Here is a 26,323-nt window from a genome sequence, read left to right as displayed (position 1 = left end):
TTTTTTGCAAAAAATATTGATTTTAACTTAAAGCGGGAGTTCCGCCATTTTCTTTTTCTTTTTTTTCTTTTTAAAGTCAGCAGCTCAAATACTGCAGCTGCTGACTTTTAACATATGGACACTTACCCGTCCAGGACGCCCGCGATGTCGGCACCCCGAAGCCGATCTGTTGATCGGCTCTCGGGTGCTGCCACCGCTATCTTGCAGCTTCACTTCCTGGTTCCTTACTGCGCATGTGCGAGTCGCGCTGCGCAATAAGGGCGGTCTCTGCTGTCTCTGGGATCCGTGTGTTTCCCAGCAGACACTGGGGGCCCCGCAGGAAGTGGCGTAATTACCCGCAGATTCTGCGGATATCTATGCCGGGAAGTGGGTGCAGATACCTGTATTATACAGGTATCTGTACCCCCCTCCCCTCTGAAAAGTGCCAATTGTAGCACCGGAGGGGGGGAGGGTTCCGATGAGCGGAAGTTCCACTTTAGGGTGGAACTCCGCTTTAAGAAAGAAGTGTCAGAAAAAGATTTAGACTTTAAGTGGTTAAACTTCCTGAATTTACAAGTTGTTGAAAACTTGGCAGACTGCCTGGATTTTTTCTTTACAAATAGAAGTGTATCCCTTTGATCTAAGAAGGAAGAGTTAGTTACAGTGCTTTATATTAAAAACTTGGCAGACTGCCCAGATGTTTTCTTTTGACAGCTGAGTGAGCAGATAAGTCTCTCCACTTGTTATATGAAAGAATCGGCAAACTCTGCAATAGAGATCGTCAGAGGGGTTGAATCGAGATCACGTTTTTTTAACGATTAATTGTGCAGCTCTACCTCCAAGCATTTGCAAACCAAGTGGTTTGGTCCCATGTGTTTTTAGAAATAAGTCAGAAACATATTGTTTTTTTTTTTGTTTTTTTTTGTCATGACATGAATAGGGCAGCCTATTGAAGCCGATAGGCTGTCCTACACTTGTCAAGCGGGAATGCATGGCAACACACCTGCACTCAATCGCACCTGTATAGTGCGAACCAAGCCTAAGCACTAACAAAAACCTGCACTCTGTTAATAGTCAATAGTGTCAGTGGGAGGAATAGTACCCCATTATTAGCGTCAGTGGCAGAAATGATGTCCCTATTGGTGGTGTCAGTCAGAAGAATAGTGCCCCATCACTGGTGTCAGTGGAAGGAATAGTGCCCCATCATTGATGTCAGTGGGAGGAATAGTGCCCCATTGTTGGTGTCAGTGGGAGGAATAGTGCCCCATTGTTGGTGTCAGTGGGAGAAATAGTGCCCCATAGTTGGTGTCAGTGGCAGGAATAGTGCCCCATTGTTGGTCTCAGGAGCAATAGAGACCCAAGGGCCCGATAAAGGCAAGCAAAGGGCCGCATCTGGCCCAGGCCCCAATTTGGAGACCACGTCACTAAAGTAACAGGTTACTTTTTGTTTGGAGTCACACAGCATCCAGTTCACGTCTCACTAATTCCTCTGAGTGGCATCACAAATGTGGGAGTGCTGATGTGATGAAAACACATCTCTTACCTTCATTGCACTGCCTGTTTGTGTCTGTGTCAGATCTAATTACTATTTAGCCCTCACCTGCAGAACTCTAGCCTGAGAGACCCAGGGATTGTGGGTATTTCTTCACAGGAAGTGTCAATTCTTACACTACAGGACCTGTGTAGGACCATTCCTCATGTTTGAACACAAACTGAAACTGCTGACACCAGCATGTGAAGATTTAAGGCTGGTTCACACAATAAAAGGTGGGTCTGAGTGCGCACAGTTTGAGGCATACCCACATAGCACGTTTTCACAGCCCATTAATTAATTAAGATGCTACTTTTAAAATCATCCTGCATGTGGTACAATGCAGTTTGGTGACTGCGAATGCACCCAAGGTTTGAGAGACGCATGGAGTGCTATTAAGATTTAATGGCACCCATGTGTGTCTGCAGGAGGCAGCATGTTCCTGTGCGGTGTGGGAAACGTGTGTTTGCTGCACCACAAATGGTGTGAACCAGCCTCTGGCCCCTTTCACACTTGTGCGACCTGATAGGTGTTTGAAGTCGCTGCAACTTGATGTTGCACAGATATGAATGGTACTCATTGGAAATCATGGGGTATGACTTGTCATGCGACTTTGCAGTCTCAAGTCGCAGGACAAGTCGCACAAGTGTGAAAGGGGCCTTACTCTACTATAGGCTGTGCGACCAGGGCAACAAATGACACCATGAAACTACATGATCAGTGCACAGGTGAAAACCACAAGGTGCAGGTAGGAAGGTCTATAATGCCTTTAAACTAGAGTCTGGATATATGGGATCATTTTGGAAGATAGAAAAGAGGTGAGGCACAGATAGCAGCACCAATGTGTAATATATTGATGCCCTTTGTATAGAGCCATGGTAACATAAGGAGCTCACCAGACCCAGGTTCATAGAAGATTATAACTCCTACTGTATATCCTATCTATTGGTGTTATTTAATAGGGGTGCATGGTTTTAATTGTTTTTACATGGTATGTGGTCATGTATTGTGTTATGTGACCTGGAAAACATATTTTCATAAAAATGTTGATGTTTTATTTAAAGTGTATGCATAGCAAAAGCTTTACTCTATAACAACTTGAGTAACAGCCTGCATATCCCATACTAGGCAACTTTTCAGCTTTCAATACTATGATAGTTTGGCTGACAACTACTCTGTCAAGCAGATCTCCAGGCTGCCCCTCCCCTGGCAATTTTTTTTATTTCCCTGCCTACCTTGATGCAGGGTTTGCACATTTCAGATGCTCACCTGCACAGAGGATCCAGCGGTGTCCTGCACAATCCGTTCAGAATTCTGTCCCGCTCAGTCCTGTGCTGCCATCTTTTTATATGAAGTCATCACGAAGCCCATCTGCTCCTCCAAGTCAGCCGTCGAGGCCTCCGAATCACACAGCACTAGGCCAACTCCCCCCCCCCCCTCTTTATCAATGGAGCACTATGCCTCCTGGGATGGTGACAAACATATCTCAGAAGGTAATGGGGGGATAGCGCACATCTAGGCGAATGACATGCAGGAAAGGGCAGGATCGAACATTTGCCTAAAAAAAAAAAAAAAAAAAAACAACAAAAAAAGTGTGCTCCCCGTGTAAAGGAGGGGAGGAAGGGTGGAGAGGAGGAAACTTGCTTATGAGGGTGAAGATGGCTTTAATATACAGATCACATAGGGACAGCATGAAGATGAAATGTACAAAGAAAAGGAGGTGAAAGGGTTAAAAAAAATCCACACGCTTAAACTGTTGCTTTAAGCCCTTCATTCGTTTATTTGTAAATTTTAGTTCATGTATTTTTTCATATTTTTACTTCCCTTTCTCCTGTTGTGAGGTGAGAGGGAGGGCTCACGGTTTAAATCTGCGATCCCTGTGACTGGGCATCACGGCAGTTACAAGGTACAGAGCCACTCGGATCTGCTCTGTACGCCGTGTCTGAGATCACAGCCACCAACGGCGCTACAGAGATACATGTCACAGTGGCTACGTTTTGCTTATAGTAGGGAGGGGTTAAAACCCCTGTTTGGCTGTTCTCCCATTGTGGAGATCTCTTTTCACTTCCTATCCTATTAACACAACAGGAAGTGAAAGAAATTGCTCCAAAGTGAGGACAATCACCTCTTAGATGGTGGTTACCAAAACAGGTGTCATCATTATTTGAATATCCCCCCTCTCTTCTTGTTATAGAGACAATTCAGATTTTTTAAATCTCAGTGGACAATGCTGGGGTTCCTGCTTGCATTTCCCCACCAGGACATTATCCTATTTTAGTTTGTATGTTCTACCAATAATAGTATGCTTACTTCCTTGGTATATATACACTATATTAGCAAAAGTATTGGAATGCCTTACTTTACACGCACATGAACTTTAATGGCACCCCAGTCTTAGTCCATACGGTTCAATAATGAGTTGGCCCACCCTTTGCAGCTATAACAGCTTCAACTCTTCTGGGAAGGCTGTCCACAAGGTTTATGAGTGTGTCTATAGGAATGTTTGACCATTCTTCCAGAAGCTCATTTGTGAGGTCAGGCAATGATGTTGGACCAGAAGGCCTGGCTTGCAGTCTCAACTCTAATTCATCCCAAAGGTGTTCTATCAGGTTGAGGTCAGGACTCTGTGCAGGCCAGTCAAGTTCCTACACCCCAAACTCTCTCTTCCATGTCTTTATGGACCTTGCTTTGTGCACTGGTCCAAATCATTTGGCGGAGGGGGGGGGGGGGGTTATGTTAAGGGGTTGGGCTTGGCTTGGCTTAGTTCCAGAGAAGGGAACACTTAAGGCATCAGCATACCAAGACATTTTGGACAATTTCATGCTCCCAACTTTGTGGGAACAGTTTGGGGATGGCCCCTTCCTGTTCCAACATGACTGCACACCAGTGCACAAAGCAAGGTCCATAAAGACATGGATGAGCAAGTTTGGGGTGGAGGAACTTGACTTGCCTGCACAAAGTCCTGACCTCAAGCTCATAGAATACCTTTTGGATGAATTAAAGCTGAGACTGCGGGCCAGGCTTTCCTGCCCTCATCAGTGCCTGACCTTACAAATGCACTTCTGGAAAAATGGTCAAGCATTCCCATAGACACACTCCTAAACCTTGTGGACAGTCTTCCCAGAAGAGTTGAAGCTGTTATAGCTGCAATGGGTGGGCCAACTCAATACCCTATGGACTAAGACTGGAATGCCATTAAAGTTCATGTGCATGTAAAGGCGGGTGTCCCAATACTTTTGGTAATATAGTATAGTTATACTTCACCTTTACTGGTAGGTTTATTGACCCTTGAATAGCTGACCTCGGGTACATCTGACCATGTGTATGAACGTGGCAGCGACATTGAATCGTAGGCTCCTGTGGACAAGGGTGGCATTTATTTTGCACTGTACAATTATAAATGCTACATAGTGGGGGTTATTAACGAAAGACAAATCCACTTTGCACTGCAAGTGCACTTGGAAGTGCAGTCACTATAAATCTAAGGGGTAGATCTGAAATGAGGGGAAGCTCTGCTGATTTTATCATCCAATCATGTGCAAGCTAAAATGTTTTTTATTTTTCCTTGCATGTCCCCCTCGGATCTACAGCGACTTCACTTCCAAGTGCACTTTCAGTGCAAAGTGGATTTTCCTTTAGTAAATAACCCCCAGTCTGTTGGGTCGTTATAAATGCATCTAAATAGAGGTAGGTAGTCGGCACGCACACAATCAGGTAGGAGTAATTGGTGGCGGTGTGGCCCTGTAAGTCAACACCTTGTTTCCCTGCAAGTTATGTATGCAATTCTCTGCAGCAAATTATACGACTCATTTTCCCAGACGAGAAAACGCACTGATCTGAACTGACAGAGACCTGAGCGGCCTTCCTTCCCCCAGCTGCACTCCGTGTGAGGAACAAAACACACCGAAGCCAGTACAGACATGAATGCTCCCAGGACGCCTCATCTTTGCAGTTCAATTTCTTAGAAGCTGACTTTTCCATATATTAACATCTCACTAAGTACGTTTATGTTAAACTGCCGGGCCACAAACCAGCCTGACACCTGTTATATTTGCTTTGTGTCAAACTGGCTGACCTTGTTCCCATCACCACATCACAGGGGGCCGCCATCTTGTGTGCTTGGACCATTAACCTGTTGGAAAGCCCACACTGCACTCCATAGACCTACACAATAAATAGGAGTGCTAGAAGTGACGGAATGGGCAGCGCCATTCCTTTAAAAGCATAGTCCTCAGGTATCCAAAATCTTGAAACGTTAGGCAGATGTCCAGCCAAAAATTTGAAAAGAAATAAATAGGCCATAAATAGGCCATTAGCCACCTCCCGCCCGCTGTATGGACAAATGACCGCGGCGGTGTGACTCTCTCATTCTGGAACAACGTCATGTGACGTCGTCCCACTCCCGTCGCGCTTGCACGTCCGTGTTTGGCAACGCGCTGTCCTTGGGACACGCCACTTTCCCGATCTCAGTGAAGAGCCGATGACAAGGAACTTTACCCATGTGATCAGCTGTGTCCAATCATAGCTGATCACATGTAAACAAGGAAATTACGGTTATCCTCTCCTCACACTGACTCGCTATTTCCTCTCCTCACACTGACAGCGTGAGAGGAGAGCCGATCAGCGGCATTTTCTCACACGGGAGACCTGCACAGATAATCAAGGCACTCCTAAAAGTGCCCATCAGTGATGCCAATCAGTGCCCATCAGTGCCACATATCAGTGCCAGCTACCAGTGCTGCATATGAGTGCCACCTATCAGTGTACCTCATAACTTTTTTTAAATGGGAATGAAGGACACCTATTAGCAAAAGTATGTAGCCATAGGCCCCACCCCTGGCCACGCCCTCATAAAGGAGAATTATGAGGAAAAAATTATTAGTTAAACCCACAAATGCTTTTTTTTACCACTACTATTCCTTTATATTGGGTTTGGAAATTTACAAATGCAGCCATTTAGAAATTGACTGAAAGGTTTAGCGCTGGGAAACACCTTTTGAATGATAAATAGTGTATTTTATATACAACTATATAGATCAGACCAAAATGAGGGAAAAATGAGGAGGAAAGAGGGACATAGGGACTTTGTACAAAATCAGGGACATTCCCTCAAAATCAGGGACAGTTGGGAGCTATGTATCAGTGCTGCTTATTAGTGCCACCTCATCAGTGCAGCCTATCAGTGCCCATCAATGCAGCCTCATCAGCGCACATCAGTGGGGGAGAAAAATTACTTATTAACAAAATTTTATAACAGAAACTCAGAAAAAAATTGTAACTGTGGGTGCCCAGCTGTGGCTTCACAGCTGGGGGCACCCACTGCGCAAGCGTGAGCGGCGCCGCGTGCCGTGAGTGGCCACGCAATCATCTGGGACCTGTCATGTGTCCCAGATGATTGATAAGAGGGGGGGGGGGGCAGAGCTGAGCCCTTCCTGCACTGAGGGGAAGTGATGTCACCAGCCCGGCACTGAAGGAGGCAGACTACGAGGGACCCCCTAGCAACAGCCATTTAGAGGTGAGGAAAAAAAATCCAAATGTTTTTTTTCTTTTTTTTTAATGAATATTAATTATTTTCTTTTTTTTGTGTGTGTGCAACCCCATTTTAAGGCCTCATATACATTGGTGTAAAAAAATGCATTTCAAAGCATTTTCTGTTTACAGATCTGATTGCAAGTGTATGGTTTTCTTTGGGGACATGTACACAGTTGTGTAAGCATACAATGCATTCAGATCCATAACCAAAAATCAAGAAATCGTTGTCTGAGGACATGCATTTTACGCATTTTTGCTTGTAAATGCATTGATACGTGTATACATTGATACAAAAAGTGCATTCTGTGATTGAAAAGCCAACTGATCATTTACACAGGAACTTTTCTGGCAGAAAACAATGCCTATACGGTTAGGAAACATCCACACGGACGCTTGCAAACGCAATGTTTTAGGCATTCTGGCTATTTCTTTTTTTTTTTTGTGGTTGATGATAATGCAGCCCATTTTTTTTAATGTTATTTTTAATTTTGCGCCTGTACACACAGATGCAAAAATTGAGCTGTATATAGATCAGTATAAAAAAAAAAAATACAAAAAACTGCATCGCCAGTCAGTAGCGTACACACAAATACAGGCATGTATAGTAGGTGCATAGGCCACAACCCAAGAAAAGCAAGAAGAATTTTTATGCCTGTGCATCAGATGCACATTTACTATACAACCCATCCTCGTGTTTTTTTTTTACACAGGCACACGGTACTGATGTAAAAACTCCAGATGTTCCTGGCAGAAAATTTCTGCCTAAAAAAACGCGATTAGGGTACGTGTGCACGTTTATGTGTGTATACAGCTTGCACATATAAAAATTCTTCTGACTCTAAAGGCCCATACACATGATCAGACTTTTTGACAACAAACATGCAAATTAGCTGTTTTGGAGCAACATCCGACCGTGTGTACGCTCCATCGGACAAACTTTTTTGGTTTTCATCTGACTTTTGTTGGCTGTGCGAACGGACAAACTTTCTGGCAACAAAAGTCAGATGGAGCAAAGTCTGATCGTGTGTACAGAAAACCATAGGACTTTTGTACAGAGTACAAACAGGCATGCTCAGAACCAATGCAAAAGATCAGACAACAATACAGAAGTTGACCAAAGGTGGCGGTAAAGAGCAGAAAAACCACATGATTTGGTGAAAGTTGGCTGAAAAAGTCCTGCTGTGTGTATGCAATACAAGTTCAGGGCCGACGCCCTTTGTGCAAAAATCCAAGGGAAAGTTTGTACAAAGTCCTATCGTGTGTATGAGGCTTAACAATACTAAATAATATAGGGGAACAGTGATTAAGGTACATATTTGTGCCCATTTGTGTGTTTGCACATAAAATACAGACCAGTAACACAGATTTTTCTATTTTTTTTTTTTTTTTACTGATCTGAACATGATCAAATATTTACAGATATGTATACATCTGCGTGTACAGGCCCACTGAAATCAATGGGTTGCATTCAGATTGATAAAAACAAAATACAAAACACCCAAGCAAGAGCCCTTAAAGTGGTCGCTAACCTTAGACATGAAATATGAACAAAGCATATCCCTCTAGTATGTACTTGTTTCAATCCAGAGCACTGTGTCATTTCTGTCTGCTGTTTTTATCCTATGCTAGCACTTCTGACAAGTTTTCCTGACACAAAGAGAAAAATGGTGACAGGGGAGCGATCTAAAGATGATTGACAGCCTCAGCTCCGTTCCTGTATGCTGTGTGTGTGTGTGTGTGTGGGGGGGGGGGGGGGTGACTCTTCCCTGCAATCAGATTTCCGAGTTCTCCTCACTGAGCTCTGCAGAGTGTAATTTCAGCTCTCCACCCCTTTTTTTGACAGTTCAGACAAGCTTTATAAATTTTACACTTTAAAGGCTGTAGAGGAGAGAAGACCGCAGATAAACAGGTACAACTAATGTAGGAGCATTTGTTTCCTCTCTGTGTATCATCTGATGCCAGTCAGTTCACTGGGTATATGTAAGGGTTTACAACCACCTTTGCTGCAAAACTTACCTTTAAAGTGATTGTAAAGGCAGAAGGATTTTTGCATTCCATGCATTGAGATAAAAAAACCTTCCATGTGTAGCAGCCCCTCTCAGCCCTCCACACCCAATCCTTACTTGAGCCCATCTCTATCCAGCGATGTTGCAGGAGAGACTCGACTGCCTGGGACTCTCCCTCCTCATTTGCTAAGACAGCAGTGAAGCATTATTGGCTCCCGCTGCTGTCAATCTAAGTCAGTGAGCCAATGAGGAGAGAAAGGGGTGGATCCTAGCTGCAGCTTCATGTCTGAATGAATACCCGGAGCTGTGGCTCAGCTCAGGTGCCGTATAGCAAGCTGCTTGCTGTGGGGGCACTTGTCAGGAGGGATGAGCCAGGAGCGCTGAAGAGGAGGATTTGGGCATCTCTGTGCAAAACCACTACACAGAGCAGGTAAAAATAAAATGTGTGTTATTTTTAAGCAAAATAAACAGACCTTGGTATCACTTTAAAAAGATATTAAAGACTTTATTTTTTGTTTTAAAATGACAAACATGTCATACTTACCTGCTCTGTGTAGTGGTTTTGCACAGAGCAGCCCAGATCCTCCTCTTCTTGGGTCCCTCACCAGTGCTCCTGACCCCTCCCTCCTGCAGAGTGTCCCCACCGCAAGCAGCTTGCACTGGGGGGCACCCAAGTAGACTCTTTCCTGTCCTAAACCATGGCTGTGCATGTCTATTCACACACAGAGCCATGACTTATCCCCACCCCCTCTCTCTCCTCATTGGATCCCGCTGCTGTCTCAGCCAATGAGGAGGGAGAGTCTCCGGAGAGCCGAGGCTATTGTGCACACCGCACCACGCTGCACCTCAACACTACTGTATATACTGTATTTTGTAACATCAACAGAAATTTTTGTACCACTTTGTCATTTGATCTTCTACAGTTTGCATCTGTCCATAAGACCCACACAGCAGGATAAGTCAGAGGGATCCACCCACCTTTCCCATCAGTTCATATGGAGCGTTAAGAAGTGAGTAAAAAAAATGTTTTGTTTTTTATTAAAATGCCCAGTAGGCTTTGCAAACAAAATCTCATGTAAACTCCTTTTACTACTAAAGCAGAACGGAAAACAAAGCTTTTTTTTTCAATTCAGATAGTGTAAGGGAGGGTTATAATCTTTTTTGCCACCTGTGTCCTATCTCCCATTACTTCCTGTGCTATAGCCAAAACAGGAAGTGAAAGAAAATCAACAATGAGAGTAATTCTTGGTAGTAACCAGGGTCAGAACTAGTGTAATTGTTGGAGTACATAATAGTATTTTGTGCAACTACTGTACACCAGTATGCAGTAGAGATATATTCTTCAACCGGTAGATGACAGTGCTTATAGGTTTGTATCTGCATCTATGACATGCTCTATGTCTATTCCCTGAAAAGAGATCCTGTTTGCAGTTAAGAGGCAAAGCCCATGCGGACTGTGACTGTCAGTTCTGTAGGGCTATATACAGAATTTCTAACAGGGTATGGGCCCAGGTATAGCCCAGACACCCACCCAGATGCCCAGAAAAAAAGCTGAGAACCCAGTAATAGCCAGCTACAGCAAATAAGTGCAAGATACAGCAACAGAGATAAGGCTGCAACAAAATAAAAGAACATGGCCAGTAACATAGCTGCAACAAATCTGACAAACCAGAACTAAATGTGTTGGTAATTCAAGTTGAAAATGCTGCTATAAGAAAAGGTATATGGAAATGTATAAATTAAGTCAGGCTAGAGCACCCTTCAGATCAGTGGATAGAGAAAGACCAGAAAGCTCTGAACAGATGCTCTCTCAGTATAGCAGGTGATTAAATCATACACATATGTATGTGCAAAACTTCTAAAGAAATGTGGGAAGAATTACAAAAGGTGCATGCAAGCGCTAATCTAAACAATAAACTGTATTTGATTAGAAAGCTATACCAAACAAAGCTGATGAAAGGTCAGGATAGGTAGGATTAGATTAGGCACTCCTTGGAAATGGTTGAACGCCTGAGAGGTATAGGAGAAAAAAATAAAAGATTTTCATGTTGCAGCACTATTACTCAGTGCCTTACCAGAAAGTTATGGAATGCTTGTCACAGCACTTGATGCACTTCCAGATGATGAACTGGCATTGGAATATGTTAAGGGCAAGCTTGTGGATGAATATAAGTGTAAAACAGAAAGCATTAATAGTGACAGTGCTTCTGTCGCAGAGTCTGCTTTAAAGATGAAAAATAGGAATAAAAACAGTAACATGCAACAAGAAACACGTGAATGTTTTGTATGCAAGAAACTAGGTAATGTAAAAGCAGAAGGCAGAATACGGAAAGCTAGAATGCAAAAATAAGCTAAACTACAAAAGGCCAAAAGGTTGAAGGAAGAAACCGATTTTTGCTTCAGATAATGAATATTTTTCAATACATAAGTAGCGCCTCATCTTTTCCGGCATGATGTGTCGATTCAGGAGCTACGAATCACATGACAAATGACAGAAATGTCTTTATTCACCTTGACCAAAGTACAACAGAAAAAAGCACCACAGCTAAGGGGAAAATAACAGAATCAGAAGGAATAGGAGACGGTTTTCTTTACTGTGCTATTTCCCAGAGCGTCACCAGAAAGATATCTGTGAAAAATGTCTTCTATGTCCCTTAAAACAAATCTTTTGTCAGTAAAGAAGCTCCCAAAACAAGACGAGAGACCTTCCAAGATGATAGTTGTGCCATCACAAAATTGGATATCTTACTTGCAAACGCTAAAATTACAGATGAACTGTATCAGCTGAACAGGGCACAGAAGTCCTGACATAATAAAGAAATTAACTGAGAATGACTATGCAAGTAGAATAAGATATAGTCCATGTGATTAAACAATGAAATGCAACAGCTGTATAAAAAGTAAAAATTACAAGAAAAACCTTTCCAAAGCAGAGTAACAGCAGAGCTAAGACATTTCTGGACTTAATTCATTCAGACCTTTGTGGTCCAATGGAAAAATTTACTCTAGGAAACAAGAGGTATTTTCTCACTTTTATAGATGATTACTCCAGGTATGCTACACTACAGTGGTGTGAAAAAGTGTTTGCCCCCTTCCTCATTTCCTGTTCCTTTGCATGTTTGTCACACTTAAGTGTTTCAGAACATCAAACCAATTTAAACAATAGTCAAGGACAACACAAGTAAACACAAAATGCAATTTGTAAATGAAGGTGTTTATTATTAAAGGTGAAAAAAAATCCAAACCATCATGGCCCTGTGTGAAAAAGTGATTGCCCCCTAAACCTAATAACTGGTTGGGCCACCCTTAGCAGCAACAACTGCAACCAAGCGTTAGCGATAACGTGCAATGAGGCTTTTACAGCGTCCTGGAGGAATTTTGGCCCACACATCTTTGCAGAATTGTCCTAATTCAGTTACATTAGAGGGTTTTCGAGCATGAATGGCCTTTTTAAGGTCATACCACAACATCTCAATAGGATTCAGGTCAGGACTTTGGCTAGGCCACTCCAAAGTCTTCATTTTGTTTTTCTTCAGCCATTCGGTGGTGGACTTGCTGGTGTGTTTAGGATCATTGTCCTGCTGCAGAACCCAAGTTCGTTTCAGCTTGAGTACACGAACAGATAGTCGGACATTCTCCTTCAGGATCTCTTGGTAGACAGCAGAATTCATAGTTCCTTTTATCACGGCAAGTCTTCCAGGTCCTGAAGCAGAAAAACAGCCCCAGACCATCACACTACCACCACCATATTTTACTGTTGGTATAATGTTCTTTTTATGAAATGCAGTGTTCCTTCTACGCCAGATATACTTGGACACACACCTTCCAAAGAGTTCCACTTTTGTCTCATCGGTCCACAGAATGTTGTCCCAAAAGTCTTGGGGATCATCAAGATGTGTTGTGGAGAAATTGAGACGAGCTTTGATGTTCTTTTTGCTCAGCAGTGGTTTTCTCCTTGGAACTCTGCCATGCAGGCCATTTTTGCCCAGTCTTTTCCTGATGGTGGAGGTATGAACGCTGACCTTAACTGAGGCAAGTGAGGCCTGCAGTTCCTTGGACGTTGTTGTGGGGTCTTTTGTGACCTCTTGGATGAGTCGTCGCTGCGCTCTTGGGGTAATTTTGGGCGGCCGGCCACTCCTGGGAAGGTTCACCACTGTTCCATGTCTTCGCCATTTGTGGATAATGGCTCTCACTGTGGTTCGCTGGATTCCCAAAGCTTTGGAAATGGCTTTATAACCCTTTCCAGACTGATAGATCTCAATTACTTTCTTTCTCAATTGTTCCTGAATTTCTTTGGATCTCGGCATGATGTGTAGCTTTTAAGGATCTTCTGGTGGACCTTACTGTGTCAAGCAGCTCCTATTTAAGTGATGCCTTGATTGTGAACAGGTGTGGCAATAATCAGGCCTGGGTGTGGCTAGAGAAATTGAACTCAGGTGTGGACAACCACAGTTATAGTATGTTTTAACAAGGGGGGCAATCACTTTTTCACACAGGGCCATGATGGTTTGGATTTTTTTTCACCTTTAATAATAAAGACCTTCATTTACAAATTGCATTTTGTGTTTACTTGTGTTGTCCTTGACTATTGTTTAAATTGGTTTGATGTTCCGAAACACTTAAGTGTGACAAACATGCAAAGGAACAGGAAATGAGGAAGGGGGCAAACACTTTTTCACACCACTGTATATCTGGTACACAACAAAAGTGAAGCACCAGAGAAACTTGAACAGTATTTGGCTCAAGTAAGCAACAAATTTGGCAAAATGCCGAGTGTATTGTGCACAGACAATGGAACTGAATATACAGTGATAACACACAGGCGATTGCTGGAAAGCATGGCATAATATTTCAAACTACTGCACCATAGAACTAAGAACAAAACTGGGTTGCAGAAAGAATGAACTGTACTTTATATGAGAATGGAAGAACCACGCTGTGATGAAGATATGCAAACCACATACTGGGGGGAGGCAATTGTGACTGCATGCTATCTCCATAATTGACTACCAGGAAAATAAACCAAATGAACTGTGGAATAGAAAAGACTTCTATGATGTCCTACATTTTTGCCATGTTTTTTGAAAGTGCGCCAAAGATGCAGCATGCAAGAGTTTTGGTGGGCTTTTAGAAAAGGCAAGAAAAAATGCAGGACATATAAGAAGTCTATGATAAATAATGGGTAACGCGCATGAAAACTGCAGGTACACTGTGCTGCGACCAAACCAAATTCTGGCAGTGCAAAAGCAGCCTTATGCCCCGTACACACGAGCAGACTTTGACATCAAAGGTCCGACGGAACAATTCTGGCAGACCATTCGATCGTGTGTGGGCTGCAGCGGACTTTAGATTTGTAAAAATCCGACAGACTTTAGAAATGGAACATGTTTCAAATCGGACAAAAACCGACGCTAGGGCAGCTATTGGCTACTGGCTATGAACTTCCTTATTCTAGTCCAGGCGTACGTCATCACGTTCGAATCCGTCGGACTTTGGTGTGATTGTGTGTGGCCAAGTCCGTTAATTCGGAAAGTCCGTCAGAACTCCGTCGAAAGTCTGTCGGACCTAGTCCCTCGAAAAGTCCGGTCGTGTGTACGCGGCATTAGGCTGCTTTCACTCTGCTCTGTTAAAAAATGCATTAAAAACGCATATTCTTTTTTTTTTTTTTTCAAATAGATTTTTTTTGAAGTTTTCAATAATATAACAATATAGAGTAGTATATAAGTAGTGCAAGAACTGGTACAATTAGATAAACTTGTTATTACAGTGTATGCACCAAACAAGACATGCGTGCTTAAAATTAACTGTGATAAATGTTTAAGTAAGAAAAAAAAATAAAGGGGATAAAGGGAGATAAAAGAAAATAAAAGAAATAAAAATAAGAGAGATAAAAGGAGGGTAGTGGAGGGGAAGGTAGAGAGCATCACTATAAATACAGTTGTTGTAGCAATTCGAACCAAATGTACAGTAGTGTTGTCAAAAGGATGTTATTCAAGTTTTTTTAGCATACCATCATTCCCAGGAAAGCCATAGATTATTTAAGTTTAGAGTGTGAGGGTTTTCCACGTGATAGATTCATACATATAATGTGCTTGAACCAATGTAACTACTTCTGACACATTTGGGGTCGTTTTTGTTTTACAGCATCTAGCTATGAGTAATCTGGTTGCTAGGAGTAATGTTTGTGATCACTAGTCTAAAGGTTGGTGGTAGTGACTCTGTGTTCATATTCAGGATAGCCATTTGCGGAGTAAGGTTGATATGGAAGTGACATATATCTTGGATTACACTTTCTAGGTCTTTCCATAGACTTGTCAAGGCTGGGCATGACCACAAGATATGAAATAAGGTACCTGTTTGGTTACAATTTCTCCAGCAGATGGTTGACTTACTTGATTGGAATGTGGCCAACCTCCGTGTTGTCAAGTCCCATCTTAGTGTTATTTTGTGTGTCAGTTCTCATAAGGAAGTAGCTTTATAGATTGACTACAAGGCCGTTTGCCATTGCTGTTCAGAAAAATGTGATTGCAAATCCTCTTCCCAATCTTTAAAAGATTTAGATTTATGCAACACCATTTTTCTTGTAGTGTAGAGTATATTAGTGAGATACCTTTGGTATTTATATTATTTGAGAAATAGTAATTCCATATTCTGATAGACAATGCCCCTTCTAGGTGTGTGTGAGCTGAGAGACATTTTTGAATTCTATAGTAATTGAAATAATCTGTGATGGGTGCGCTGTATGTCGTTTGAATTTGAGTAAAGAATTTGTGTAATATCCAGTTGGGTAAAATGAAGTCAGGTGATACTAATTGGAAGGTGTAGAGAGGTATTTATAGATGTTTGGTGGGAAGTGTGGACCATTTAGTACAATGTAGTATTTTCCATGCTTTGACTGAGGCTTGAATAGTCGGTGAGTACAGGTGTAGGTGTGATAGATAGGTGGCGGTGCTGAACAACCAATGTTTAAGCTTGTTGCCCGGTGTCATGGTGTTTTCTAGACATGTGCACACTGAAATATTTTGTTTCGGAATTTTGTTTTCGTCTGAAAAATACATTTATTTCGTTACTCCCGAAATTCATTTTGATTTATTTAGTTTTTCGTAAAAAATTGCATTAGTCCAAAAATGCAAATGAATTAAGGTCAAATCTGTCATTGAAGGCTTATGGTGTCTGTCGAATCTTCAAAGAAGATAGCACACAACACAATAGCAGCAGATTATTATGAAAAAGTTAAGTTGAACTCTAGCTTGCTTCAATATTGTTCTGCTTCTGTGCTTATGCTTAACCTCCCTAGCGGTGATCCCGAGTCTGGCTCGGGCTGGGATTTCAGTACTACGAGGATACAGGGAGAAGTTACTTACCTTGTCCCCTGGATCCAGCGATGTCCTCCACGCTGTGTGATCAAGCTGTCCTCTGCTCGATTCACACAGTGCCCGAGTTCCGCTGAGGTCCGTTCCCTGCGACGTTACAACGCACGGCAGCGGAGATTGGCGCCAAATTCAAAAAAGTAAAAACACACAAAAAACACACAGTACTGTAATCTTACAGATTACAGTACTGTATAAAAAAATTACACACCCCCTTTGTCCCTAGTGGTCTGTGCAGTGCCCTGCATGCACTTTTATATTATAAATACAGTTTTTTCTGCCTGGAATTTGGAGATTGCCCATAGCAACCAAAAAATGTCCCTTTATGTCAAAAGTGATTTTAGACCAACTAGAAAACAGCGATAATAAATTATAATCACTTGCAGAATTGAGTGATAGCGATTTGTGGGGAAATTCGTCATCAAACACTAAATCTAATGACAGCGACAATTCTGCAAATGAGCAAATTTCAGTGTTTTTGGATTTGATTACATTATTGAATAATTTTTATTATTATTTATTATATTATAAACTTTATCATACCCGGGATGTCTGCTAGACGCTAAGAATTGCAGGCCTACAATATAAAACGCCAAATTTCCATGCAAAATAATTGTACCGCTTTCAGCACCTAAAATCACAACTAATCATACCACCAGGGAGGTTAATTGCTAAATAATTCAGGTTCTCTGACAAACGGACCAGCTAAGATTGTCTGTCTTCTGAAATGATTCAGTGTGTGTGTCTCTCTCTGCTAGCAATCATAAGTGAAAGTAAGTTGGCTGTACGTGTGTACTTAGCTCTAGCTATTTTACTGCTCCTCCTCTTTGGTTACAATCAGCCAATAACATTCATCATCATCATTATTTTTATTTTACTTCCCCCACCCAATTCCAGCAGCGATCTTTTCTCTCTATGTCGAATAATCCTGGACTAATAGAGCTAAGGTTAGGCACATTCGACCACAGGTTCGATAGACACAGATTGTTATTGTCAGTGTCATGTCGAATCTCCTATCTATATCTAACTGTTGTCACAACGAAAACAAAAATAAAGCATTTGTTTATGTCGGATCTTTCGTTTTTCCGATTCTGCACTTCCATTATCGTTTGTTAAAACGATAACGAAAATACCTGAAATTCGGACGAAAATGCATTCGGACGAAAACTAATGCACATGTGTAGTGTTTTCGATGTTTTCCCTAGAGGTTGCGTAGTAGGTTGCTGGTTGTAGCATCGAATCCCAAATCTAGAATATAGGACTTATAGGGTTGGTGATCATCATTATCACGTCATCAGCAAACAGATTGATTTTATGTTCTACAGTGCCAATTTTGAAACCTGTAATTTGAACGTTTGATCGGGGGTTCCATTAATAGGTTGAAAATAAGTGGTGATGGGGGTAGCCTTGGCGGGTACCATTAGTAATTGGGAATGATTTAGAGATCAGAGACTTAGACGTGTATACCTGGGCTGATGGTGTTGGGTACAAAGCCATTATGAGAGGATGAGGCCTTGGAATCCAAATTGATGAAGTGTCGCTTGGAGATATGACCAGTGAACTCTATAAAACACCTTCTCCTCGTCCAAGGATAGAAGCAGAGAAGACGTTCGTATAGATTCAGCATTGTGGATTATATTGATGAGTCTACGGGTTGCAGCAAATGTTTGTCTTCCTTTCGTGAAACCAGATTGATCAGAGTGGATCAGTGAGGGCATAATGTTTACCAATCTGCTTGCTATAAGTATGGCATAGATTTTTATGTCTATATTGAGAAGTGAAATAGGTCAGAAGTTTTGTGTTAAGGTAGGTTCCTTACCTGGCTTTGGCAACATATCAATGCATTAAGCATTTCCTTTTGTAGTGAAGAGGAGGAGGCAGCACCATTGCACATTTGTGATAAAAAGGTTGCTAGAACTGTGCAGAATTGTTTATAGTACTCCGCAGGGAGACCATCAGGTCCAGCGGATTTGTTAGATGGTAAGGCTGAGAGGACATCTAAAATTTCTAGTGGAGTAAATGGGGCAGCACAGTGGTGCGAAGAGTACCATCGATTTTTTTGTGTTTTTTCTTGCATTTTTAGCAAGAAAAAAAGCAGCAAAAATTCATCATTGTGAAAGAAGCCTTAGACCTGGTCGAGGAACAGCTCCAGCATCACACTAATGCTGCAGCATAAAAGTGGGTATGTACATTTTATTTTTTAAATACCCCAAACTTCCCCTTTAAATTATTACACAGTATTTCTAAATGACTCGTTCACCCCTTCTACCAATTTGTGTGCCTTACATACAGTATACAGTTGTGTTTATAAGTTTACATACCCTAGCAGAATTTATGCTTTCTTTGCCATTTTCAGAGAATATGAATGATAACACAAAAACTTTTCTTTCACTCATGGTTAGTGTTTGGCTGAAGCCATTAATTATCACTCAACTGTGTTTGCTCTTTTTAAATCATAATGACAACAGAAACTACCCAAATGACCCTGATCAAAAGTTTATATACTCTGGTGATTTTGGCCTGATAACAAGCACACAAGTTGACACAAAGGAGTTTGAATTGCTATTAAAGGTAACCATCCTCACCTGTGATCTAATTAGTGTGTGTGTGTGTATAAAAGGTCAATGAGTTTCTGGACTCCTGACAGACCCTTGCATCTTTCATCCAGTGCTGCACTGACATTTCTGGATTCCGTGTCATGGTGAAAGCAAAAGAATTGTCAAAGGATCTGCTGGAAAAGGTAGTTGAACTGTATAAAACATGAAAGGGATATAAAGAGATATCCAAGGAATTGAGAATGCCAATCAGCAGTGTTCAAACTCTAATCAAGAAGTGGAAAAGGAGGGGTCCTGTTGAAACCAAACCACGGTCAGGTAGACCAATTAAAATGTCAGCCACAACTGCCAGGAAAAGTGTTCGGGATGCAAAGAAGAACCCCCAGATAACTTCAGGTGAAACTCAGGACTCTCTGAAAACATGTGGTGTGGCTGTTTCAAGATGCACAATAAGGAGGCACTTGAATAAAGATGGGCTGCTTGGTCAAGTCGCCAGAAGAAAGCCATTACTATGCAAATGGCACAAAGTATCCCACTTACAATACGCCAAACAGCACAGACACAAGGCTCAAACCTTCTAGTACAAAGTCATTCGGAGTGATGAGACCAAAATTTAGCTTTTTGTCCACAGCCATAAACGCTTCATTTGGAGAGGAGTCAACAAGGCCTATGAAGAAAAGTTACACCATTCCTACTGTGAAACATGGAGGTGGATCGCTGATGTTTTGGGGATGTGTGATCTACAAAGGCACAAGAATTTTAGTCAAAATTTGGTCAAAATTGATGGCAAGATGAATGCTGTATGTTATCAAAAAATACTGGAGGAACATTTGCATTCATCAGCCAGGAAGCTGCGCATGGGACAAGGCCAAGGTGACCTGTCATTGGCTACAGCAGAATAAAGTGAAGTTTCTGGAGTGGCCTCCCAGTCTCCTGACCTCAATATCATTGAGCCACTTTGGGGAGATCTCAGATGTGCAGTTCATGCAAGACAGCCCAAGAATTTACAGGAACCGGAGGCTTTTTTTCCAAGAGGAATGGGCAGCTTTACCATCTGAAAAGATAAAGATCCTCATCCACAAATACCACAAAAGACTTCAAGCTGTCATTGATGTTAAAGGGGGTAATACATGGTATTAAGAGCTGGCGTATGTAAACTTTTAAACAGGATCATTTGGGTAGTTTCTGTTGTCATTATGATTTAACCACTTCCGACCAGCTCACGCCGATATACATCGGTAATTTGAAGAGGGGTAGCGTTCTTATGGCAGCAGCTAGCTACCATAACTCCGGTATCCTCTTCCTCAGTGAGCAGTCCCATATCAGATAAAAGTGGTCTCTATGGCGGATTCGCTGCGAGAACACTTTTATTGGTGGTGGGAGAGGGCCCCCCCACGCCGCTCTCCGGTGCCCTCAGCCACTACCAACAGCTCTGGTAAGCGGCAGCGGGCCCCCGGAAAGCGGCGGAAGGGGGGCCCTCTCCCACCGCCGATAAAAGTGATCTTGCAGCGAATCTGGTCCTCTCCCTGGCTTGGTATGGAGACTAGTGAGGGGAAGATGGCCCCCACCCGTCTTCATACCATTGCAGGGCAGAAGGGATGTCAAAGCAACACTTCCGCCCATAGCTCTTAAAGCAAAGTTATTTTTTATTTTAATTTTGTTTTTATTGCTTTTTAGTGTCATGCTTGTTTTATATTACAAGGGGTGTTTACATTCCTTGTAATATGAATAAAAGTGACACAATTTTTTTTAAAAGAACAGTATAAAAATAAACAATAAAAGGTAAAATAAATAAGAAAAAAAATAATTTTTAAACGCTCAACGTCCCGCCGAGTTCACGTGCAAAAGAGAACGCATACGTGAGCAGCGCTGCATATAAAAACAGTGTTCAAACCACACGTGAGGTATCGCCATGATTCATAGAGTGAGAGCTATAATTCCAGCCCTAGAGCTCCTCTGTAACTCAAAACATGCAACCTATAGAATTTTTTAAAGTCACCTATGGAGATTTTTAAGGGTAAAAGTTTGTCGCCATTCCACGAGCGGGCACAATTTTGAAGCGTGACATGCTGGGTATCAATTTACATGGTGTAACATTATCTTTCACGATATAAAAAAAAAAATTGGGCTAACTTTACTGTTGTCTTATTTTTTCATTTAAAAAATGTGTATTTTTTTCCCGAAAAAGTTCTCTTGTAAGACTGCTGCGTAAATACGGTGTGCCAGAAAGTATTGCAACGACAACCATTTTTTCTCTAGGGTGTTAGAAAAAATATATATAATGTTTGGGGGTTTCACGTAATTTTCTAGCAAAAAAAAATCTTTTTAACGTATTTAATGTTTTCTCAGAAAAAGGCTCAGTCCTTAAAGTGGTTGTAAACCCTTACAAACCACTTTGACCTACAGGTAAGCCTAGATTAAGGCTTACCTGTAGGTCCAAGCAATATCTCCTAAACCTATATGGTTTAGGAGATATTTGCCCGAAAACGGGCACCGCTGTCTACGGCGCATGCGCCGTAGACAGCGGCGCGCAGGCGCACTGAACGCGGCAGTTCCAAAAATGGAGCAGCCGCATTTGTCGACTCCCGTGCGCATGCGCGGGAGTGACGTCATCGCGGCTTCGCCGAATGACAGCGGCGGAGCTGCGAGACGCCACAAGCAAGATGGATGCGGCGGACTACAGGGGACAGCGCGACTTCGCTGGCTCCTGTGTCAGGTAAGTGACACATAATGGGCCTACTATGCGATGCATAGTAGTCCATTATGCTTTACCTTTGCAGGGAAAAAAGAGGAAGTAAACTCATCAGGGTTTACTTCCTCTTTAAGGGGTTAAAAAGAGTAAACACAGTTGATTGTTAATAAATGGCTTCAGCCAAACACTAACCATGAGTGAACGAAAGGTTTTTGTGTTATCATTCATATTCTCTGAAAAATGGCCAAGAAATCATAGCAGGGTTATGTAAACTTATGAGCACAACTGTATATACTCGGCCGTGGTTATAAATCATTAAATAAAAACTTGCCATGATAAAGAAGACAAAGAAAGGACCTAAAACATAAAACGGTGGCAAAAATCTATTTATTGGTGAGTTCCATTTCCAGTATAAAGTATGAAAATCCCCCAATACTATCCGATGTATGTTTTATATCAGCAGAGTATTTACTTCTTCCAATATTTCTGCCATGGCAGCTCCGAGTACAAAAACTGGCTGTGACTGTAGAACAGATGGATGTCTGTGCGTATTTCTCGTCAATTTAAGAGGAATGAACAGACGTCTTTTTCACAAAATGTTCGCAAGAAACAAAATCACGTCTGGACCTTACAATACAATATGTCGGTCTCTCTCCGAGCCTGCATACTGTTTTTCTCATAACTTTCCAATGGATTATAACTGCCAGCAGTCTCTAGAAGTGCAACTTCTCATTCTTTTTACATGTTCTGTAAGTTACATGCTGTGTATTTTTCATTATTTTATTTATATTTAAAGCAGTATCAAACCCAGAGAACCACAAACTGAAAACATGATTTAATTGATTTTAATATGCAAAGCAAAACCCATGCGTGTCTCCATGCTTCAATCTGTTGAGAAATGACTTATCTACCCCCTAAACCCAAGCATTTCTAGTAGTTGCAGCCATCTTAAGTAAGGGAAGGTTATTCATGTAGCATTTACTTCCTGGAATCCATCTGCCCTTATTAGCTCAGGCATGCAGGCAAGGAGGGTTAGCTGAGAAATCCCCTTCTCCCCTCCTTCAAGTGAAATAAATAAATGCCCATGTAGGCATCCCATGGGAATGTTTGGCTTAGAAACCAGAAAGCAACTGAAGAAATGTAAAAAAAAAAAAAGTTTAAAGCAGCGTTCCACCCAAAAATGGAACTTCCGTTTTAAAAGAAGGTGACCCCCCTGACATGCCACATTTGGCATGTCATTTTTTTGGGGTGGGGGGAGCGGAAACCCTCTTTTTTAGAGGCATCCAGCTCCCACTTCCTCTCGGGCACCGTGGCACCAGAAGTAAGTTCACCTCTCCCCTCTCCCTCTCGGCAATCATCTGAGACACATCACAGGTCCCAGATGATTGAAGCCACAGCCGGGCACCCACAGTGACAATGAGAGGAGGGGGAGTGGAGCATGGCTTTGTTCGCCCGCATCGCTGAACCCTAGGACAGGTAAGTGTCCAATTATTAAAAATCAGCAGCTGCAGTATTTGTAGCTGCTGACTTTTATTTTTTATTTTTTGTTGGAACTCCGCTTTAAAACAAGTAAATAAATTATACCGTCCTATTTAGTAAGGCAAGCAGCATAACAACTTAACGACCACCTGCCCAGATTGTACTGTGGATGGGCGGCCGCTGTTGGCATGGCAGCATACTGGTACATCGCTGGTTAGTTCTGGCGTACGGGCATGAGCACCCCCCTGGCCAGGTGATTCATGGCCAGGATCTGCTGATTGGCTGTGTACATTCACAGACAAGAGCTCTGTGTTGACATTCATCACAGAGCTCTGTACAGAGCAAGCGAATGAGAACCTCAGAGATCATTAGTAAAAAGCAGCACACAGTACACACATTACACATAGTTAGGCACATATTTAACCCCTTGATCCCCATAGATGTTAACCCCTTCCCAGCCAGTGTCATTAGTACAGTGACCATGTTTATTTTTAGCACTGAGCACTGTATTAATGTTACTGGTAATATCAGTGGCAGTTAGACAGTTCCCCCCAGTGTCAGTTAGTGTTAAATTGTCTGCCGCACTTTCTCAGTCCCATTATAAGTCGCAATCACCGTCAGTTGTATATAAAAAAAAAAAAGAAATAAAAATTCCAGTATATATACCATAAGTACAATTATTGGGATTTTTTTTTTTAGCAAAAAACATATCGCAGAATACAAATTTGCCAAAAATGTATAAAGAAATTAGATTGTTTATAACATTTTATTGTATATGCTTTATAGCAGATGTTTTATAGCATATTGTTTTTTTTTTTCAAAATGTTCTGGATTTTTTCGTTTTATATCGCAAAAATTAAAAAACCCAGTAGTGATCCAATACCACCAAAGAAAGCTCTATTTGTTTGAAAAAATTATATAAATTTAGTCTCAGTATATTGTTACATGACCACAATCGCCAGTTAAAATAGCGAAGTGCCAAATAGCTAAAAATGGCCTGGTCATGAAAAGGGTCAAATCCTCCAGAACTAAAATAATTAAGGATTTCAAATAGTTAATGTGGATTGAGAGAGTTTAGTTCTACTTTAAGCTGCCCATAGATGGATCAAAATTTGTTCGGTTCAGCAGGGACCAGCCAAATTTCAATCAGTTTGTGGCTTTCTCTGCTCAACAGAAGCCAATCACTTGATCTACTTCTGTCAAAGGGACATACAAGAACACTTTTGGCCTACAACCTCTGATTATCATATTCTAACAGCAGAAAGTCCCACTGTCAGGATACAATATCCTTGTTTTGTGTGGATAGAGGAATCTTTTTGTTTGTTTTTTTACAGTGAGGGAAAAAAGTATTTGATCCCCTGCTGATTGTGTGTGTTTGCCAACTGACAAAGAAATGATCAGTCTATAATTGTAATTCCTTTGCATGTTTGGAAAACTCTAGTCAAGTGACATGTTTTGTTGATTTTCCCTGTATACTGTGTACATAATGCTAGGTCAAGATCCATTCATATACCATAGCAGGTACCCCCCATGGCTGCACATCTGCTCTTCTCTACGAGGCCCCAACTTTTGATTTTTCAAGCCCCAATGATTGACTCCACCTCCTGCACTTCACTATTGGCCTGTCACAGTGATGGGAAGTCTGACTGGCCTATGGGGTAGCACAGGATCTATAAGAGGGCGGACCTGTGTCCGGAGCTGCTTACCAGTGTACATGTTTTAAGGGCCCCTGGACACTTGACTGGTTGGCTGAAGAAATGTGCAAGTCACCTGGAGGAGCCTGCTATAGGATGTTAATAGATGATTATAAACCACGGTATTGTGAAAAAGTGGAGAGGACATGAATTTTTGCAGTGCCATTTAAAAAGTCAAGCGGTGGCCATTTAAATGTTAAATGTCTGCCATTGAGGTGTTCTTTGGTGGGTCCTTTGGTTCCTCCCGCAAAGCTGTGTTCTGTATTGTGTCCTGTAGCGACATCCATCAGGAGGAACCTTTGAGTGTAACGTGGAACCAGAGTTCTGACACTCCCAGAAGTGTCAGATTCTGAAGATTGTTCATGTAGAGGCAATTAATGGTGGGGGCACCAAGAATAGTTACTATGTTCTTTGCAGGGGCCACAGTACTTAGCATTTTTATTTTAGCGACAGAGCAGCTTTAACCATGGGACAACGTTTGTTTGATTTTTCTAATCCTTATGCCGCGTACACACGGGCGGATTGTATGGCGTACTTAGTCCGTCGAAACACATTTCAGCGGACAATCCGCTCGTGTGTGGGCTTCAGCGGACTTTTTCAGCGTGCAGTCCGGAGTACTAAGTATTTCGGTTTTTTCGAAATTCTGTCCGTCGTACTTTGGTTTCAGCGGACAGTACGGTCGTCAGTATGCTAGTTCGACGGACTAAGAATGGCGCATGCCCAGAAAGGATTTACACGGCGGAAGGGTGCTTTGCTGTGTCTTGGACTTCCTATTTCTAGTCCCGTCGTACGTGCTGTACACGTCATCGCGCAAGCTTTCGACGGACTGTTTGTGTATCCGTGTGTGGTCAAGTCCGTTCAGTGGAAAGTACGACGGACTGTCCGTCGGATTGTATGACGGACTAAGTACGCCATACAATCCGCTCGTGTGTACGCGGCATTAGTGAGATTAAATTGTTTTCGACCATAGTTTTTTATTTTCTGGGTTACCCATTTTTTTTTTATTAGTAATGGCGGCGATCAGCGATTTATAGCGGGACTGCGACATTGCGGCAGACAAATGGGACACTAACTGACACTTTTGACACTTTTTTGGAGACATTATTACAGTGATCAGTGCTAAATAATATGCACTGCAACTGTACTAATGACATTGGCAGGGGGCAATCAAAGGGTTAAATGTGCTCTCTGGGAGTGCTTTCTAACTGTGGAGGGGATGTGCTTTGACTGTAAGAAGACAGAGATCTGTGTTCCTGCTTAGCAGAAACACAAGATCTCTGTCTTCTTTTGTCACACAATGGCGATCTGCCTTGTTCAACGCCGTTCTGTCTGCCTCGGGAATGATCAGCGGCTCCCGGCGGACATCAGGTCCCCCGAACCCGCTGATTGGCTCCCACTGTGTTCAATCACAGCGTAAGCGGGTCGCCGGGGGCACGGGTGTGCGTCCCAGATCTGGAAGAAAAATATCACACAGGCAGGGCAGGA

At 42.1% G+C, this 26,323-nt stretch overlaps 1 protein-coding gene across 4 annotated transcripts in view; it reads left to right on the top strand.

The window, feature by feature from the left end:
- The window catches only part of ST8SIA6 (ST8 alpha-N-acetyl-neuraminide alpha-2,8-sialyltransferase 6), a 173,762-nt gene that overhangs the window by 65,902 nt on the left and 81,537 nt on the right, over positions 1-26,323 (top strand). For 2 of the 4 annotated variants that reach the window (XM_077490900.1, XM_077490899.1), the window contains exon 2: positions 9,972-10,058. The exons of the other annotated variants lie outside the window; for them this stretch is intronic. In XM_077490900.1, the coding sequence (XP_077347026.1) occupies positions 9,972-10,058 (87 nt within the window). The remainder of the gene's footprint in view (positions 1-9,971; positions 10,059-26,323) is intronic. 4 annotated transcript variants of the gene reach the window in all.

Source organism: Lithobates pipiens, unplaced genomic scaffold (genome assembly GCF_037356315.1).
Source record: "Lithobates pipiens isolate NorthernLeopardFrog02 unplaced genomic scaffold, aLitPip1_a1.2 Scaffold_19, whole genome shotgun sequence".
Lineage (NCBI taxonomy): Eukaryota > Metazoa > Chordata > Amphibia > Anura > Ranidae > Lithobates > Lithobates pipiens.
Note: the sequence above shows the minus strand (reverse complement) of the source record. Positions and strands in the feature narration are given on the sequence as shown.